The 21,791-nt window shown below is 28.1% G+C and overlaps 1 protein-coding gene across 4 annotated transcripts in view; it reads right to left on the minus strand.

Annotated features, from left to right (window-relative positions):
* LOC147816819 (uncharacterized) overlaps positions 1 to 21,319 on the minus strand; it is an 81,474-nt gene extending 60,155 nt beyond the window's left edge. For all 4 annotated transcript variants that reach the window (XM_087159499.1, XM_087159477.1, XM_087159532.1 and 1 more), the window contains exon 1: positions 1 to 21,319. This exon is cut by the window's left edge and continues 15,381 nt beyond it. In XM_087159499.1, the coding sequence (XP_087015625.1) occupies positions 11,968 to 12,702 (735 nt within the window). In that variant the 5' untranslated portion in view covers positions 12,703 to 21,319 and the 3' untranslated portion in view covers positions 1 to 11,967.
* Between the last annotated feature and the right edge of the window lie 472 nt (positions 21,320 to 21,791).

The raw sequence follows: 21,791 nt of genomic DNA on the forward strand, positions 1-21,791 counted from the left end.
ACTATTGAAACATATATAAATGTTGACTTTATTAATTTGATTAGAAATCGCTACATGCACAATACCAAAAATTTGCTAAATTTAAGAAAAATCTTTCAAGTTAGTATATTTTTGTTTATGGCTTAGCAATTACTGTGTTCTTTAATCAACATTTTATTTCCGTTTCTAACTGTTGATTTCTGTATTATTTTATCTTCTATGACAAGAAATTATAATTTTAATTAAAATATTTGTACAAAATTCAGGTTTTTGTTGCATATCATAAAAGTTTAGCACATACAAATTTTCTAAAAAAAAATAAAATTTGAACTTTTTTTAGTAAATTGGTGTTTTAGGGGAAATTTTGCAATAAAAATAAAACACGATTGTTAATTGAAATCTTGAAAAAGTAATTAAGTTATTATTTATTTACTCTAAGAACAACTGTCATTCATGTAAGAGGATATCGTGATAAAGCTTGTCATTCATTTACATACAATCATATAAGCATGAATATAAATATCACCACAATGAAAAAAAAAACTTAAAGAAAAAGAACTAACCAAAAGCTAAACAAAATCTTCAAAATAATTTTTAAAAAAAGTTTGCACTTACGAGTTATGTTTAAGAAAGTGTGCGCAAAATCTTATTAATTTTCTGTGAATGGAACGAACATTTCAAAACGAAAGATTACGCTTCGCTCTGCTTTTAAAAATACTCTTAATTTCATAATTTCTGGCTTCCAGTAAGTCGAACGATAAGTAAAACGAGAGGTATGGCTTCACCCTCTTTTAAAAATAATTTTATTTATTTCATAGCAAATATTTAAAATAACAGGTTCAATTTTTGAAGAACGTCCTCTTAATATTTTATAGCACTGCTGATTAGAGTGAAACATTAAGTCGTTCATTTGATTCAATGTTTTTGAGGATTCCATTAATCGATTCAAATTTATTAGCTTAAAGATATTCCAAAATTGAAAATCTATTGTTTGGTTCGGAGTACTTAATTTCGTTCATCATTTAAAATTTAATTCTTGTGCTGAAGGTTTTCATCATTTCCGAACTTAAAACAATGTATCTCACCCATTTTAAAATGAATATGGGGGAAAAAAGTGTAAAACACTTATGCAAAGATTTTTAATGCATAATACTTAAATTTTTTCAATTCAAAGAGTTCAAGGCAATTAATTTATTTCACAATTAGCCTATAATTAGGTCAAAAAAATTTCGAAAAGGTTTCAGGAAATAAAAAAATTTGGTATAACTCACTGTTTAATTCTTGAAGTAATAGATGAAATTACTATAATTATGGAAAATTGTCAATATTTATAAATAAATAAAATAGTAAGAGCAATTTAATACACAAACCACAACAATTAAAAAAAAGTATACAAAATATTAATTTGTTCACTTTTTCAGTAGAATAATACAAAAATAAGTTTGCATACAAATTAAAAGATAAATATATAAAATAATGATCTATAAAATATCCCCACAGTTTGCTTTTTTTAATAATTTTTTTCATTTTTTTTTATGTATATATATTTTTCTTTTTTTTTTCTTCATATTTTTATTTGTATTTTTTTTTTTTTTTAATTTTTTTTTTGCAATTTTTTTAATTTTTTTTTTGCAATTTTTTTTTTTTTTTTTTTTTTTTTTATCTTTTTTCTTTTTTTTATATATATTTTTTTTACATTTCTTATACATTTTTTTACTTTTTTTTTTCTTTTTTTCTTCTTTTAATACATATATATATTTTTTTCTTTTTCATTTTTTTCTCTATATTTTTTATTTTTTTAAGCAAACCGTGAGGTTGTTTATATTATACTTTAGTGCAATAAATTACAATCTGGTAAGCATTACATAAATTAAAAATGAATTTGCGAATTTTTCATGGAGTTTGTTTAGATAGCTTAAACTATGTAAACCTGCTTTTAATACTATAAACGAACTTTTCATTCTATTTCTCTACAAAGCATTGAAACAATGAGCATGTTTTAACTTAAGAAAATTTTTTAACACAGAAAACTCATTCTCAATCGAAAACAAAAAAACAACAATTATGATTTGAAAACAGTCTTTCTCTAACAATAAAATAAAGTTTTCCAAATTAATGAAAAATAAATTAAATCAGTTATAAAATTTTTATTTTTAAATTTCACATTTCAAAATAAAAAAAATAAAAATAATTATTTGGAACTTAATGCGGAAACCATATTTTTGGTGTAATGGAACTCTTATTTGAAAACATGACAAATTTAAGTTGACGTAATTGACTACATTTGAAATTAATGACATATGATAAAAAATACGTAAGATATTGGGATAAATAACTGCAAATTAATAATTTATTATTGATGCAAATTTCTGGAAAAATCAGCTGAATCCGTCATTATTTTACTCATAAATACACATTTGCAGTAATGAAAAAGATAAAATTTGGAATTTAAGAAAATGTCATGTCCAACCATTTTGCATGGAATTTCATTTATTTAAAACACTGAAACCTATTGTATGTTTATGATATATTTTCAAGTAATTTACTATAAAAATATTCGAAATGTGTAAGATACACCTCCATAAAATGGCAAATTTTTGACATTGATTATATTTACATAGCAAACACTTCAAGAAAAATAGAGGAAAATACATTTTAAACTTAAAAGAATATAACTGAACTTAGACATTGATATTTGTTTATTAAGATTATCAAAAAACTCATTTTTTCAGTCACCCCCATTTTATTTAGTTTGTTGCCTCTGTTTATAGGCGTGAATGTCATTGAAATTAGCACTCTTTGAATAAATAGTTCGACACTATTATGTGACAACGATGTGCGGGAGTAGGATCAAAGTTCTTTTTACCAAGCAATAGAGTAAACCAGAACACGCATATCTGTTGTTTCACCAAAATGTCTATCCTGCAGAGTAAATATCAACACCACCACTTGATGGAGCTCAAGTAATGTTGATTGTTGCAATATCGAACAATAATGTCGAGACCTCATGCATGTAAGTCCTGAATAAAATTTCTGCGCATGAGTAGAACAAATGTCACTGGGAGATTTTTCTCACTATGTCACACTAGGAACTGTCTCACTGTGCTACACGGGGAGAAGTCACACTACTATACACGGGGAGAAGTCACACTACTATACACGAGGAGAAGTCACACTACTATACACGGGGAGATGTCACACTATTTAGATCATGGTTCAGAAAGGAAGTGAGATAATATCTGTATGGTCAAACTCAGTATAAGTTCCACTAATTGTCCGCTTTTATCTGTTTCTAAATCGTTTTCGAAGAGATTCTTTATCATCAGACATGTAAGGGGAAAAATATTTCACAAAATAGGAATAATTTTTAGCAAAAATGATAATTTTTTATAGGAATTTTAAATAATAGTTTATATAGTTATTGGCAATATATAACTATAAAAATTGCAAGATGAATAAGGATGATGCAAAGTTCAATCATAGAACAGGTAAGCGATTTTCGTAGTTTCTTTTAATATTGCATCTTTTACACAATGTATCTATTTCAGTCTTTATTATTGATCAAAAGAAGAATGAATTTTTGGCATTTATTGTCTTATAGAACAATTAACTGTCCATATACTTGTTGGTATCGTGTAACATGTGTAGAACTGCGTAGCACTTTGCTAAGATGCATGTATCAAATTTGAATTATTTAACAGACCACTAAAAAGGCAGGGAATGTTCATATCTATCAGTCAACGTTATTTTGTATCGTTAACAACTTTCATGGGATTGCTCTGATCTTATGAGTAACAAGTCTATTTCAGTCTTTATCATTAATAAAAAGGAGACATAAATTCTTGATATTATTTTCTTTTTCCTTTAAAAATATATTATAAAATTCTTTGCTCGCTCTCAGGCGGTATTACTGGTTGTGTGGATTCTACTTTTATCTATTTTGAGCATTTCTAGCTTCTCAATAATTAAAATAAAAAATTTTCTTAGCAGATTCCTAGTTGCATCATTTCTAAATATAGGATATCTTTTTGATAAAGTTCAAAAGCTAATAAAATGGAACGATTCAAAACGTCGTCTGCAATTACTTTTTTTATTCACAGCACACCAAAGGATGGCTCAAAAACTTTTTCAAGTTGTTTACGTGCACAAAAATCATTTAGCAAATATCTTCGTTTTTTTGTGGAATCAAATTCGTCAACTTCTTCATGCATAACTGAAATTTGGGATCGTCTAGTTTGTTTGGAGTCGACTAGTTTGTTTAAAAGTAGAGGTTTTTTTTTTTTTTTTTTTTTTAAGAAATTTTTTACCACTCAGCCTTTTCTATCTTCTGATTATCAATTACTTCATTTTGTTTCCTTCAAATCTAAACTGAAAATGCTAATGTCTTAGTTGTCAAAACTTCATTTTGGAAATTGTTTTCTGCCTTATAAACTCTTTTAAAATTACTTATCATCAATAGGGAAATTCCCAGTACTTTATAGGGCATATTCTGTAAAAACGTTGTATTTTCCACTCATCAAAAATAAGTTGGTCTTTAAAAATATTTTGACATATTCTTTTGGTTAATTTTTGTAAGATTCATCTACCTTTTTGAATTTATCATTCAAGACTTGAACTTGTAGTTTATTCAAACAACTTCGCATTTTATCAGAAAAACACAAGAAACTGTAAACATTTGCTAGTTGGCAGCAACATTGTCTGTAAAGTTCTCGGAAACCAGTTTTTTTAAGCATATCAGTTCAATTCTTTATGTTCAGTTTTCAGCTAATTTGTAATCGGCATCATCCTAATCTTTTGGAATATGATAGTATTTATTTTTATAAATACAGGTAAATATTCTGTATTAGGAATGATATCTTTGAAACTTAAATATTTTCGTTGTATCTTGTTTAATTAAACTTCTTTCAAATTGTAACGTTTCCTGACAATTAGAAATTTTTTTTTTTTTTTGCAACCTGCTTTTGTTCTTGTATTTCAGAATTTCCTGTTCAGACATGTTTGACCTTGAGATCATCTTTTTCAAGAAGTTGTCAATTTCATGCTCCCTTCCTAAATTCTACATATTTTGATTCGAGATATAAGTCACACTATTTATAATTTATTACATTTTTGATTATCAAGTTTGTATGTATTTTGCAAGTATTTTTGATGATAGTTCTCCTAATAATTCCTCGTCATATGGATCGTAGGTTGACATCCTCTGTACAAAGTTACATTTTTATTTAATATCCATAACTTAATGACCCAGCTAAACTGCTATTAATTTTAAAAAATGCCATATTTGCAAGGGGGTGACCCTGAAGATCATACAATTTTGTTTTTCACAAAAGTTTAAAGAAAAGAAAAAATATAGATTGTGGTTTATAATAAAAATCAGTAAGACTATTTTTAATTATAACATTTAAAATACAATAATTTTTTTATATTATTTTCAATTCAGAAAATATTTCCATTCTCAAATATACAGTTACAAAAAAGTTAGCTTTTTAAAATAATATATCTTAAATATGTTTAGTGATCTGACAACCAATGCAATCCAAATAAATTTTTTCTTAAATTTGAAGCATAAACACGTGCTTTTAAGCCTGGCAATGTACAGAAAAAAGTTTAAAAAAAGCAAGCTTTCTTAAAAAAAAGCAAGTTTTTTAATAAGATTAAAAAAATCTAATTATATATTAAAATTAATTACTGAAGTTAACATAATATTCACAGACAATTAGTTACCAATAAAACTCTTCAAATAACAGTAAACTTGACGAATATAACAGTACATGACTAGTTTGCAATTAAACAATCAGAGAAATAATTTGCTGATATGAAAATCCCTGTTTTCTGACTAAAAAGTTTCAGAGTTAATAATAAGGCTTCTTAACAACTATGCGCAAGTTGCATTTTTGTAACATTTTTTTAAGCATTGTATGGTTTTATTTTACTTATATTGAATATATCCTTTGTCATTAAAATCATAAAAAAGGTATGCATGAAAAGTGGAAATTATACGTTAATAAATAAAAGTAAAGTATAAAGATTAGTTTCAGATTACTTTTTTTTCAACTCGTTTTTTTTTTTTTTTTTTTTTTTTTTTTTTTGCACTTACTAATAGACGCACATAATTTGAAAACATTTTAGATAAACGATTTAAGTTCATGTATAAACATTTTAAAACTGATATTTCTTATTCATTAGAATTTGAAATTATTAACAACTCCGTAAATTCAATTTTTAATAAATGAACTTATTTATATATGCTTGAAATTGAATCATTAAAAATGACACTTTGCTTCTTTTAATTGATATTTTAGTAGTAATAAGAAAACGCTGCTACATATTTCGATCCGTTAATAGAATCTAAATGCAAATCTCGGTTCCATAGCAGTATTTAATTAAATTTCTTATCCTAACCCACACAGAATACAGGGCAGGAATAAAATTTCCCCAGAGGATATATGGATCATTATTTTACAGTTCCATAACTCTCACGCTAACAGCGAAAGATTTTTTTCAAAACTATCTCCATCGAAGACACTGGTAAATGTAGCTAGCTATTTAACTTCGTAACTGCCCTAGTCTCCTTTGTTGAGTTCATAATAACTGACATAGAATATGCTAAGTTTTATATTTATAGCAAATGACTGCTCTTCAGTTTGCAAAAAATCATTAATCACAGTTGCGGCTGATATACAGAAAGCGACAAAACATTTTCTGCCATACCTTGTACAAATTGCTTTGCATCGGTGAAGAAATTTTTCTGCGAAGACAGAAATTTTAAATATTCAATAGATAAACCATTGAATACTAAGTATTGAATATATTCAATATTCAATAGGTAAAATTGTAGGGCGTATTTATCACAAAGCGTAAAGTTAAAGGTTGAATTTTTAATTTGATTAAAGCCCACTACAAATACAATCAAAAAATTCTTCTAAAAATAATTCAAAACTTTCATGACTTCCATAACTAATTAGGGCTAAATATCAATGTGTATTTTAATCATCGTACTGTTTTGGTTTTTAACCTTTTATTTACTTTTAAACCTTAATTTTTAGACAGAAAGAAATAAAAATGTAATTAAAAAATTTTAATGCATTTAATGCATTTTTTCAATATTATGAAAACTTTGCACACATAAAAATCGAAACAAAAATTTTAAAATTTTTAGTAAATGATTCTTTCAGTTAAAATATTTCAATAGAAATAGTTCAAAATTTCATTTAAGTTCAGCTCAACAAATTGAAGTTATATAATTATTTTAATAGACTTTACACTTGAAGGGATTTGATAATTCTTTGACTGGCTTCAAGTCGTTAGAACGATAGTTGCAACGAGAGGTAGCTTCACCCTGTTTCATAAAGAATTTTTATTGATTTTATAGTAAATATTTAAGACAAGAAAATAACAGGTTCAACTTTGTAAAAACGTCCTTTAAATATCAACTTATGATGCTGCCGATTATAGTTAAATATTGAGTCGAAGCTCCGAATAGAAATATTCACGAGTCTTTGGTTTGATTCAATGTTTTTGAGGATTCTATTAATTGATTCGAATCTATTACTTTAAAGATACTCAAAAACTGAAAAAAATTTTGTTTCTTTCGAATGATTTAAGTTCATTCTTACAAACTCTACTCTGTATTTAAAATTTAATTCGTAAAAATATAACTTTTTACTGGAGGTTTTCAACAATTCCGAAATTAAAATATAATATCAGTCACTCAAGTTATGAAAAAGTAATGCATGAAAAAGTATGAAGCACTGATGCAAAGATTTAATTTTCTTTAATTTAACAAAATGATTCAGTTAAAAAAGTTTTTAGAAAATTATTATATTTTACAAATAGCCTATAATTAAACAACAAAAAAAAGAAAGCTATTGAAAAATAGAAACTTTAAATGTAACGAATGACATTAATGTAATTAGAAAAAATTGTCTATGTTTATAGATAAATATAATGATGAAAACAATTTTTCAATAAATAGAACACTAAAAACAAAAAAGCATACATAATATTAATTTCTTAACTTTTCTAGATAAATAGTACAAAAAATTTAAAGTACATATTATTCAAAACATAAAGCACACATTTGCATAAAAATATTATACAAAATACTATTACCACAGTTTGCTTTCTTTAACTTTTTTTTTTATATTTTCTTTTTTTTTTTTCTTTTTTTATATTTTCAATATTATATTTTTTCTTTTTTTCTCCTTTTTTTTTCTTTTTTTATATTTTTTTCTTTTCTCCGTATTTTCTTTTTTTATATATTTTTTAAATATTTTTTTTTAATATTTCTTACTTTCTATATTTTTTAATGTTTTTTTTTTTTTTTTTTTTTTTTTTTTTTTTTTTTTTTTTTTTAAGCAAACTGTTAGATTGTTTACATAATACATAGGTTCAAAAGATTACAATCAAGTAAGCATTGGATTTGCAAGTGTTTCATGGAGGCTTAAATTGGTTGGATGTATGTTATATATAATGTCGAATTGGATTTTTTAAGTAATTGTTTAATAGATCACTTTATACCCCCTTTTTTACGATGGGGGGGAATTTTTTTTTAATGACAAGATTTATAAATAAATGAATTAAATAAGTATATAAACATGAATAAACAGATGAATTAAATTAAATAGCTTTCAAATGCCCAAGAAAAACCATTCAAACCGAAAATAATTTCTCAAAAAAAAAATCACATTTAAAGAAATAAAAAAAATTAAAAATTTGGAATAAAAAGTTTTATACCCCATCTTTTTAATTTGCTACGATGGGGAGAAATGGATTTTCTTGATGGCAAGAATTAACTATAAATAAATTAATTAAACAAATATAAAATCTTTCAAAACACTGCAGAAAATCCATTTAGTCCGAAAAAACTTTTTTTTAAAAATTCACATTTAATGAAATAAAAAAATAATAATAATTTGGAATATAAAAAACTTTGTGCCCCATCTTTTTTTTTTGTTGCGATTAGGGCAAATGGATTTTCTTTTGTTTAAATTGATTAAAACTATAAAACATTTAAGATATATAATGATCTAACTGACTGCAGATTTTAAACTAAGACTAAATGAAAAAATTGAGCTATACATTTCTTAAAATGTTTATCTATCAACATAATTCATTTTTAAAAATAAAGTTATTTTGCAGCTAAAAGAATTATGTTTATATATTACTTATCAAAATTAGAATACTACAGATGAAGTATGCATGTAAACTAACAATGAACGATAAAATACTTTTAGAACAAGCCTCCATAAAAACAGCAAAGCAAGTTTAACAAAGTTTTCATCTTACTTACATAAAAACGATTCAAGAAAAATTCGCAAATAATCACAAGCTTTTAAAACAAATAGGAACATAATGAATAAACTAAGACATCTTTCTTGAGTAAGTTTGTTTATTTTTAATCACCCCCATTTCCTTGTTTCTGTTATTCGACATTCTACACTATTATTTAGCCAGAAGTTTATAGATTGCCACTATTGTTTATAGAGAAGAAAAACTAAAGTTATATGTTAGTCGTGTCAGACAATTTATCAGACAATCGAAAGGTTTGTTGCACATTTTGTGCACAGTTTCAGTATTAGTTATTTTTCAGAGGAAAATTCAATTCTTGACAGTTATTTTCTCTACGGAATTGTTAAGCAGTTGTCCATATACTTGTTGGTATGGTGTAATGTATGCATCAGAACTGAGTGTCATTTTACAGTTGGGATACATCAAATTTAAATGAAGAAATAGTCCAGTTACTAAGCAGATATGTGAGCTTGTTTCCCATTAGTCCACCTTTTTCATATGCTTCCTAGTTTTCACAACAAGTTGATTCGTCTTCTTTTTCTTGGGCACTACAGCCTATGGCAGGCCAAGGCTGTCCCAATAAGTTTTGCCGTCTTAATATATTCTGTGCCATGGTCTTCCAGTTAGTTATTCCTTTTATCTTTAGGTCCCTCTCAACTGCGTCCAGCCACCTAGTCGGTGGACGACCCCTTTTTCTTGTACCTTCTGGTTTAAAAAAAGTTTCTTTCTTAAACCAGGTTAAAAAAAGGTTGGTAAATTTGGTTAAAAAAGTTTTTTTATACTTTTTTGCGGGGTTTTGGTCTTTAGATCTATAAAGGTGTCCCAGACATCGAATACGACTGGCCTGAATAACATGAACTATGCCTGGTTGTTTATACTTTTTTATATAACTCATGATTGTAAAGGGTGCACCATTTGTTATTCTCATAGACTGCACTAAATATTCTTCTTAGTATCCCTCTCTCAAATATCAGCAATTTGTTCTCTTTTTTATTAAGAGTCCAGCACTCACTACCATATAGGATCGCAGGCCGTACGAGTGTTTTGTATATGTCAATTTTTGTCTTTTAGGAAATTCACTTTTTAGTTGGCGTTTTGAACCAAAGTAGCACTTGTTTGCCATTGCTAAACGGCTATTGATTTCAGTATTTGTGACATTTTTGCAGGTAACAGTAGTCCCAAAATATTTAAATTCATCAACAGTTTCAAAGTCATAATCATTCACATGAAAGGGCATTTATTGCCTTAGCGAGCCCTCTGTTTGTATCCATGTGTTTAGTTCTGTCAGCATTAATGATTAGTAGTCCCATTTCACTAGCTGCTACTTCAAGAGCTTTGGAGTTCTCCACTACTGATTGTCTAGATCTTCCTATAATATCAAGATCATCTGCATAAGAAAGAATTTGTGTTGATCTTTGAAAGATACTGCCTCTTACATTGATTTCAGATGCTCTGATTTACTTTTTCAAGTGCGATATTAAATAAAAGGCAGACAAGTGTATGCCCCTGCCTCAGACCACCATCAGTGTAGAAGAGCTCGGAGAGTTAATTTTGCAACTTACGTCTGCACTTGACTCTTCTGAGTGTTGCCTTTGTCAAGTTAATAGGGGGAATACCAAATTCCTCCATTGCTTCATACAACTTATTTCTCTTGATACTGTCGTATGCTGCCTTAAAGTCAATAAAAATAGGAAAAGTCTCAATATTAAATTCGTTTGTCTTCTCAATAATTTGTCTTAAAACTTGTATTAAATCGGTTGTAGATTTTTCTCTTTGTAAACCACACTGTTAACTTCCAACCACCTTCTCCACGTGTGGAAAAAGTCTTTTATATAATACATTGGAGAAAATCTTGTATGCTGTATTCAATAAGGTAATCCCACTATAACTTTTACAATCCATCAAATCTCCCTTTTTGTAGATTAAGCAGATAAAACCATCATCCCATTCAATGGGCATCTGCTCCATGCTGGAATGCTGGAAATAGGTGTTATCTCGGCATTAAGCACGAAGCGCTTCTAACCGATTCATCGAATCTAGTTAGTCCTAAATTATAATGTCCTAAGTTCACAAGATATTTGTAAGATATCTACACAATATAAGTCCATTGCAGATGTTGGGCCTGCGTTGCACTGAAGAAAATCATCATTGGGATGGGGGTATTCCCCTGAAGAAGTGTCTGAAGAAGGCTGAGTGCCTCCTGATTTTTCAAAAGTTCTTGTAACTCTTTCATTAGTGTAACCAAACGATGAGCTGAGGTAGCCGTAGTTGAAGCTTTGTTGTTGAATCTTTTTCTCCTGGGGCCTGACCTCGCACCCAGAGAAGTTCGAGGTATGATCCTTACTGCAATTGCAGCAAATAGGCGGTGTGTTCTAGATTTTTTTTGCACTGGAATGAGTAGTGCCCTTCGGCACACTTCATACATCTTGGATCGGAAGTGCAGGCACGCTGAGAGTGTCCGTAGCCTTCACATCTAAAACCCTGTATCGGCCACCGGCCGCCATGAAATTTCTCTACACAAATCGGAAAGTCCTTAATGAATTCGATATGGTAGATCTTCATGTAGTTCTCATCTCTGTTATGATGAGGAGGAACAGTGGGAGTGGCCTATAGGCCCCGCCCACTTCCTTTTTTAACTGAACAACTTTCAGTATTTCTAAATTCTGTTTCCCTAATTCAAGGGAAATATTGTCCGTACTAAAGTCCGTACAAAGGAAGCCCTCGGATGAGAACTTTTAGGTTCTTGGGTGGTTGAGCTTTATGAACATTTGTGGATGGCTCTGGGACTTTTTCTGTGCTCTCCTCCGGAGTTTCCATCGGGACTGGAGTCGGTTTCACTGGCGGAGTTAGAGGGTCAGAAGAACAGTTAGTAGGCTTTGTTGAGTCTACATTAGTTGAGTTCTTCTTATTATTCCTCTTTCTCTTTCTGATAGGTGGTTCCTTAGAATTTTCTGTCTGGGGTTTTGTCTCAGAGGCCGAAGGCTCCTCACTAGGTTCCAAGTATTGGTCAAATTCAGTAGCATTGGTTGTGACCAATTTCTCAGTTGTTTGAGCTATGGGAACTGAAGCGGGAACTGGGTCTCCTTTCTTTGCTAATTCCATCCCCTCCGGTTTCTGTCTGCCTAATCTGTACATGATGTAGTGGGCAATTTCACTCCTTTGAGTGATGTAACGTCGATGAGATCCATCAAAAGTAGGATATTTTCTGTAGAAATATCGGAAAGAGTCATCAATTTTGCACAGTTCCTCTAGGGAAAACTGTAGGTAGAAGGCTTCGATTTCAGACTTCTCTAAGTTTCCGGATGAATTATATTGCGGGGGAATCCCGCAGTTAGCAAGTATATCATCTAACGATGACTCATCAAATGGCAGTACTTGAGAGCGGCCGGAAGGGAAAACCTTTCCGCCGCGCGCTGTTCTGTGATACGGCATTGGTCGATCAGAGAAAAAACACGTCCTCACTAGTCAAAGGCTTGAGTCTATCTCCCTGTCGGCATCTGTTCCAATTCCCATATACTGCATATATCTTGGATTGCCCTGATCAATGCTGGTTCCTTAATTACTGGCAATGTCGAGTATTTTCTAATCCATTCATATCTTCGCAACTATTATAATCTCATATCTTCTGAACTGACTCTTACTTGTATTATTTTTACAGACAGGCCAGACCATCTCAAAGTGTTTTTTTTTTTTTTTGGAGTTAGTTACAGGCACATATGTTTGGAATAGCTTGACATTTGAGATTGAAGTTTCAATTTTCAGGGCAAATTCTGTGCGAATGTTGTATTTTTTTCTTCAAAAGTAAGTTGGTCAACAATTTTTTGACATCGCAGCATGTAAGATTGTTTGATCACTATCATTAGAGCCTTGAAATTGAAGCTTGTCTCATCATTTTTGTTTTTCATGAGCCAAAATGCATAAATTTGAACTGGTTACTAAAAAATGGTTCCTTAAGTCCTAATGAACTGATCGTTTAAGCTAATCAGTTTAACTTCTTAGAAATAAGATTTTTGACAGTTTGTATCAGGCTTCCTCATAACCTTTTGTTGATATCACTCGTTATTTTAAAACGAATCACAAGCCCAGATTTTCGAGCTATTCCTAAGAATTGAGAAGTGTTCAAAGTGTTCTCTGAAGTGTTCAAAGCTCAATTTAAACAATTTGAGTAAACTGCTTTTCTGTAAGCGCAATCATTGAGCTTGTCGCACGTGACTATTCAAGCATTTATCTGACAATTTAGATGGCCTAATAGATTTAAGTTGTCAAATAATTACAATCCATATAACATGCTTACAGTTTTTGTAACATTTCTCGATTTTCGAATTAAAAGTCTAAATGTTGTGTTTAAAATGGTGAATGCTATATTTGAAGCTTTCAAATCTTTCCTCTAAAACTTATTTAACTAAGTTACTTTCTAGCTGTTTATATTCCAGAACGTATGGATTTTCGATTTCTTTTTCTTTTATTTTTACGTCAATTCAGTTCTCAGAGATTCAATATTTCCAGTTGATTCTGCATATCTTTTAACACACTGTTCAAGAAGCTACTCAAATTCGATCTCTCATTCAGCGAGTTTACGAACAGAGTTTGCACTATTCTTGGAATTCCAAACGTTTGATCGGAGTATGAAGCAGTTTTAAAAAACAGTAAAAATAGTTTGTTTCTTAAAAAAAATCCAGCTTATTGACCCAACTCAGTGTCTTTAACTTTTTAATCAGTGTGAGGGGGGGGGGGGTGATTATGACATTCGAAGGAAAGTTTCATTTTTCTGAAAATGTCTGTTTCAAGTATTTCCTATTGTATCTAGTTTTGTAAAACGTTTTGTAATCTTTTACTTATAATACACAATACAATTAAAATATATGCTCTTTTAACTAAAATAATTATAACTACATTCAAATATACACTCGTAAATAAAATTAGCTTTTAAAAATAACATCATAAAGAAAAAAGTTTTAGAGATCAAAAAATTACTAATAACCAGCACAAACAAATACATATTTATACAGTTTCAAACAAAAATTAACACGTTTTTAAAGCTTGATATATTTTTTAAAGTTCAGGCATTGTTTAATAATAATAATTCGTTAACCTCATAAAGCTAAGGTCTAATATTAGAAATGAAAAAGTTACTTTGAAAAAATGAATTTTCTAGAGAAATTTTCAAGTAAATTAAATAAAAATCATTCTGAATTTGAAAATGCTTAAAATAATCAAAAAAACTTTTAAACATGCAAAACAACTCATCGTTAAAACAAGAAATTCATTAATTTTTATTTGGGTAAAAATTAAAGTTAAAAAGGTTTAGAGCTAGCAAAAGATAAATATTATTGAAATTTTATAAGAGAACAGTTCATTTTTATTTATCTATAAACTTAAACTACGTCTTTGTAATTTTTAAGAAGATGCAATATGCTTAAAACTATTTAAAAAACAAAAATAATTGAAGAAAAAAAACATTTAGATAATAATAAATCTTTGCATAGGTGATTTTACTTTTGCAACATTTTTATATATTAAACAAAGAAAAAGAAATCAAACTCGAGTTCTAAATATTGAGTGACAATACTTCTCAAATTTTAAATTAGAGTTTTGATATACATGTCGGCAACGCTGACATGCTTTGTCGGTATTTCTATACTCTGCAGCATCATATATTGTATTAAGAGGACGTTATGAGGATACAGTTAAAACCCTATCTAACCCTAACAAAAAATAATTATTTTCCAATTATTTTTTATCTAAAAAGAATTACTCGGGGCGAAGATTCATATAAAACATCTTAATTAAAATGAAAATTCTTAAAAGAGTTTGCTTTTTAAAGTAAAAAGCAGATTTACAAAACTTTCAAAGTCTTGTAAAAATAATCGCATTTTTTTTAAAATTTTCCTTATACCTCGATCGATACACACGTTTACGAACGAGAAGCCATCAAAAAATATCCAAAATTTACCCACTACAAATTGATACTTCGTTTTTTTTTTTGAAAAAATATGTTAAAATAGTATCTTTCTTTAATAAAAAAAGGGTTGGGGGGGATGAATGTACTCTCAAATTCCTGCATAAGATTAATGTAGTTAGACATACCAGTCTTATCACGAGTAATCGAAAAACTTCTTCAACACATGAACAGGGAAATAAATGTTGAGAATTTACGCCATTTATTCAATTAGCATTCGTTATCTTATTAATCATGGAACAGATTGTGGTATGAAAGAAGGTTTTACGTTAGCGATCGTTTAAATATTAATGCAACCATTAGGTACTATGAGTATTGTGTGTTTTAAAAAAAGGGGTTTTTGAGAAGTTTCAGAGATATAAAATATTTTCAAACTATGAAGCAAAACTCAAATTTAGAAAGGTTTACCATTTTAAATTGCGTATTGCCATTCTATAACTTTTTCTTATAATTAACAGGCTACTAATTTTAAAACACATATCAAATAAAATAAAACTCTTACTGATCCTGCATAAAAAAAAAACGTTTCCAGACAAAGACTTTGATCATAGATGATTGATGTAACTGAGAACAGCCGTTTTTAAACGGACTGCTGCTGTCGATTAAAAATTGGCAGAAAATGTTTTCGCTTTTTGTTAAACAACCTTTCACAGTAAAACGTCAAAAGAACTTTTTATTGCGGCGCTTTATTAACGTTATCTTACCGGAAAAGATTTTTATTTCATTAACGTTTGACAACACCAGTTTTTTTTTTCTTCTTTGTAAAATGAAAAATATCTTTGAAATATATGAAATCTTTGAAATAAATTGATTTTCCCACAAATCTGAAATACTAAGATCAATTTCAAGCATTTAAAAAACAAGCAAGAAAGGGCTTTGAAATTCTTAATTTGTGTGTTATGCACACGGATAGCTACGAAGATTGTTCAATTTTAAGCATCAAATTAAGAAATAACATTTTGGGAACAGCAATCTAGTTACAAATTTATTTATATTTTTAAGCAATGCACTTATAATTATTGATAACATCAGCAAATTTGGTTGCAGATTACAAGGAGTCGCTAGCTTATTACTTCTATGGTAGTTCATAGTTGTAGAAATGTTTGATTTTTTTTTTCATAAGATTCAGATGATTTAGGTTTAAGTAAATTATCAGTTTTTTAATGAAATGATTTATTGATACTTTTAATTAATAGTAAGGTTACGGGGATTTCTTAGTTTCCTCTAGAGACTTAACTTTCACATTTCCGTCAACTTTTTACTCCACTTCTTCAAGTTTTGAGACGACTAATCATGTACTGATACATTCAAAGAATATTTAGTTCTATAAAACTGTTTCAAAATAGTAATTTTTTTTAATTAAAAAAGTGTCGTTAAAGAAAAAGTAAAGAGAAAAGTAACATTAAAGCTAACTTTTTCTTTTAAGAAAAAATTGCTCAAAATTTTACAATTTTCCAAATAATCTGTAATATTTGTTCATAAAAATCTCTCTAGGATTTTAAAAAAATTTTTTGTTTTAGATTCGAATTTTTTTTTGTTTAAAAAACCTTTGCATGAGTCACTTTTTTCCTAACATTTTTTTTTGTACTTCATTCAACAAGCACTAAAATTTACGTAATAAGTTACAAGTTACTTAATGTAAGTTAATGCGCTAATAATTTCTGAACAATTTTTGAGACAAATTAACACCTCTAAGCAAATTCATTTCAAAATTTAGAAGAAAAAGCCACCACTTTATCAACAGTGCAGTTATTGTATTATGAGGACGTTACGTGGATGCAGTTGAAACTCATTATAAGCCTTTCAAAAATTAAATATTTTCTTATTATTTTTATCTTAAGAGAATTACTCGGGGCGAAACATTCCGCTCATAAAAAACAACGGAAACAAAATAAATAAAAAATAATTCTTAAAAAGAGTTATGCTTTTTTAATGTAAAAAGCAGGTTTACAAAACTTTCAAAGTCTTGTAAAAATATCAAATTCAATAAAAAATTTATATACCTCGATCGATTCAAACGTTCACAAACGGGAAGCCGATGAAAAATTATGAATATCCAAAGCTTTCCAACTACTCACTACAAAGTGATACTTCGTTTTTATTTTAAGAAAACATCTTAAAACGTGATAAGATCGCAATTTAAAAAGAGCAGCGGAACCATTAAAATCCAATCCATTCATTAAAAAAATATATTTACTTAAAATAATTCGGAAGAAAAATGCATAATTACAAAGATATCGCAAAGAGATGCATAAAAACACTCAAACTCATACGTAAATTGAGTATGGTTAGATATGACATTCCTTATCCCGAGCTATAGGAAAATTTCTTCAATAAGTTTTAAAAGCTACACCAATATATTTGAAAATCATTTTGTGTCAGGAAAGGAGGTTTTTCGTTAACGATCGTTTTCATATTAAGGTAACCATTTAGCAATGTTGGTATTGTGTGCAACAGAAAAATAGCTAATATTATCTTAGGCATTCTATTAATAAAATAATTAATTCGGTTCACAGGATTGCTAAAATGTGGAACAAAATTGCACATTTTCATGAGCTTTGCCATTTGAAATTGTTCATATTTTATTTTTATAACTACTAATAATACACTACTAAAGTTTAAAACACATATTAAATAACAAAGAACTCGTACTATACAAATATCATCTTATAATAGAAAATTTTATCTGACAAAAACAGCCTGTTGCTGTGAATTAGAAGCTAAAGATATCTCCTTAGGGCAGAAAATGTTTTTGTCTCTTTTGTCATCTTGAAATTCCGAAATAATTTTGCCAGAAATTTTTATTATGGAGCTTTAAACAGCATTTCTCATGAATATGTAAATAAATGTTATATTGTGCGTCCGTGTGCAATTACTGTTTTACAAACCAAATGAAAAGGAAATTAAGAATTATTGACGTCTATAAAGTTTTCCACGTAGTTTCAAACATTTAATATATGATCAATCGGAATTGCAGACATAGGTGGGAGCATTAATAATTATTTAATATAATACCATGCTACTTATTTCTTTCCAAAAGCCATAATTCTAATTTTAAAATTCTTCTGGAAATGACATTTACCTTGTTAATCACTTTTTGGTACAATTAATAATATTCAATATAGTTTTGCTTCATTGAGTAAGTTTGATAAAAATATTTAAAGCAGCTAAATTTTCATATTTCTTACGATATAAGGAATCAAATTAATTTTAGAAGAAGAAAAAACATACTAAATTATTAAAGTTTAATTAGTTTCATTTTTCTATGATGAAATTCATGTCCTGAAGAAACGCATATGTGTGATGAACAGGAAGATATTGAAATTGTTAAATTTTATGCATGAGTTATGAAATATTTTGAGACATAGCTACACGTCTGAGATAATACATTAAATTGCTCTTTAAAACATTTCATTTGTTACCTTTTTTAGCATTAGTTGCACAGAACATAGAGTTATCGACATATTTTCTATCTTTTAAAGCAAATAGAAAAAATAACTAATACTTCTTTCGAAGCTTATGGTTGTCGAATTGATGCTTTCACGAAATTTATTTAATTCATGTTTCGGTTGTCCACAAAAGCATTTCATTCAAACAGCAATTTTTTAGAAATCATCGCCTGATTTATTTTCCAAATCATCTTTACACAAATGACGTTTTTCCGTTCCGAGACGACTAATCATTTACTGATTGTTTAAATCAATTCATAGTTTTTCCCAATAGAGTTTAAAACTACTTGGTTATCCTCTATCTAACGTAGAAAGTTATGAATAAACGTGTAAAGAACTGCTATTTGCTCAGAACCATCAGAAACAAAAAATTTCTAATCGACACAATGTAAAGTATTCGGAATCTCAATGTTATTCATTTTTTCCTTGCTTTTAAAAATTCATCTTAAACTATTCATGCAAAAGTAATGCTAAATAACAATACACAGTGTTTAGATAAGTTATGTTTCATGGCTGTAGGAAGCTGTATTAGGTTGTATGTAGGTATTATTAATGCTAACTAAACAGTTATTTGTTTGATAAAAAGTCAGCTTTCATGATAGAAAGAAGCACTGATATTAGAATAATTTTGTGCAACAGGTAAAAAATAAAGCAATACTGTTACGAATTATCGTTTATTTAATCTTTAATTTTGATGTAATTCATAAAAGGAAGTTGCTATGGTAACGGTTTGTTTTGCTTTTTTTAAGCTTGTTTGCTCTTTTTTGTGCAGAAGAAACAAAATCAACTTTAGTTTATATATATTTATTTTTGAGCATTAATATATTTATATTTACGCCATTTTATTTCAAGTTTTATTGAGGAAGCTAGTATTTTATACTTTTGTAAACAGAACTGCGAAATAAATAATTTTGTGTGTTGTAAGTTGTTAACGGTATAATCAAGAACACTGGCATTAATAACTAATGCTGATTTGAAGTGCAAAACAAAATAAATACAGTGCAAAGATGTACTAAGATCACAACTTTGATATGCACAGTAATCAACTATAGGGACAATTTATTAATTATTTAAACTTATTTCTCAAATATTTGTTAAACACTTAGTTCGTTTTTTAGTAATACAAGTTTCATACATAAAATGCCTAGTCATTTTAGATAGCAAACATACTTCCCCTCTTTAATATATATAATATACCCCTCTTAAAAAATATATATATATTTTAATTAGTCAAAATTACAAAATGGCACCGGCGGATTCTTCAAACATGTATCCATATTTTTGAAATTTTAGAATGCAACTCAGAAAATTAATATTTATACTTGAACATTCATGTTTTTATTTGAGAATATTGAGAATCAAGTGAATATTTTTAGTACTTCAAAAAGAAACCAATATGACAAAAAAATTATACATAAGAATTGAAATTTTCTACACATATATTTTTTTAAATCAGAATTTTAGATATAAATTTCTTAATTAGCAGAAAAATATTTTAAATATAGAAAGTGTTTAATGATGACTCAAAAATATGGAAATTGTTCCATTTCAATTTTTGCTTCATTCTTGCTTTATTTATAATTTCAATTGATTTTTAAAAAAATTTACTTTTTATGATGCATTAGAGGGAAATCGATACATGTCTCAAAACTATTAACATAAAGAGAATGATTTAGGAATTTTATGGTAGGGTGAAATATACTTAGGATCGGGTGCAATAAACTTATACAGCAGAGCCAGAAGAAATACAAGTTAATAGATTCAAATGGTGCGGAAAAATAAGTCTGACGCAAAAATAAATGGAAAAACAAACAAAATAAAATAAAACTAAGATATTTCATGTTCTAGAAATTCGTATTAGCTTACAGCAAATAACTACTTATTAACAATGTTTTCAGGAGGGAGGGGGAGATAATACCTCCTAGGGCACACCTAGTTGATTGTGGTACCAATGTGAAAACGATGTGAATTTATGAGCATCGATAAGCATAAGTGAAAATAAAGAGTTTGCATTTCCATAGTTACAAAAATAGCAATAGTGAAAGTTTATACAGCCACATGAAACCAGTGTTGTCGTATGGCAACGTAAATCTTAAGGAAAAACTGATTTCAATCATAGAAAGTTTAGATTACTGTGAAAGAATTTTTTTTTTAAATTTAAATCAATGCGAAGTAGTATAAAAATTAGAAAAATTATCTTAATTGGAACGAAAAAATAGAGCGTATCTAGAAATTTTTCTGCGACAATTTAAAATTTTTGTGTTTTCAATAAACTTCGGTTGACAAACTAAAGCCGTTAAAATACTATAAACTGTCCTATAAACCTTCATGTATCATACTTAGCAAAGAGTTTTCTGTAAAGCTTATGCTGCATTTTATATGATGATTAATAGTAAATAATAAACCAGCTGAAATTGCCAATATGCTATAGAAATGCATTTTTTAAATAAATTTTCAAAACTTTTATTAATTTATCAAATAACTGAAAATATATACTTTTATTTAACATAAAAATGATTTTTAAGAAATTTTCTAACCGCCTTTTTAGCTTTGAAGTAATTTTTAAGTGTTTAAACTAATTTTACATCATTCAGTTAAATGAAATAAACACAAATATAAATGTAATTTGAATGTAATACAAATATAATCATAATGAAAAAAGTACCTGCATTAATTTTTTGCTTATAGAGAGAAAAAAAAAGCTGTCAAGTTATTAATTAAGTAATGAGAAAATTTAATTTTAAAAACATTGTCAGCAAACTATACAAATCAGGAACTTCTGTTTAGAAAAAAAATGTTCTTAACAACAGAGAAATATTTCTGCTGTTTACTATAAACTTTTATTCGCATTATTAGAGGTCATATTAGAAAATAAACTATCTCATAAATTTAATTACAGTTTGAAATTTTTTATTTGATAATTTTTCAGACAACATTCACCCGCAACATTTACTACCAAATTAATGCACAATGCCTAACTTTAAAACTGAATAGTATTCACCTGTAGTGTCGTTCATATTTTCTAAATAAACGACATAAGATTATTGTATATTATCCACTTATCAGGGTAAGTTATCTAACTTGGATAAAATCTAACCACTGACAAGTAAGCT

Source organism: Parasteatoda tepidariorum, chromosome 1 (genome assembly GCF_982258835.1).
Source record: "Parasteatoda tepidariorum strain Cologne lab strain chromosome 1, Ptep-v5.0, whole genome shotgun sequence".
NCBI classification, from domain to species: domain Eukaryota; kingdom Metazoa; phylum Arthropoda; class Arachnida; order Araneae; family Theridiidae; genus Parasteatoda; species Parasteatoda tepidariorum.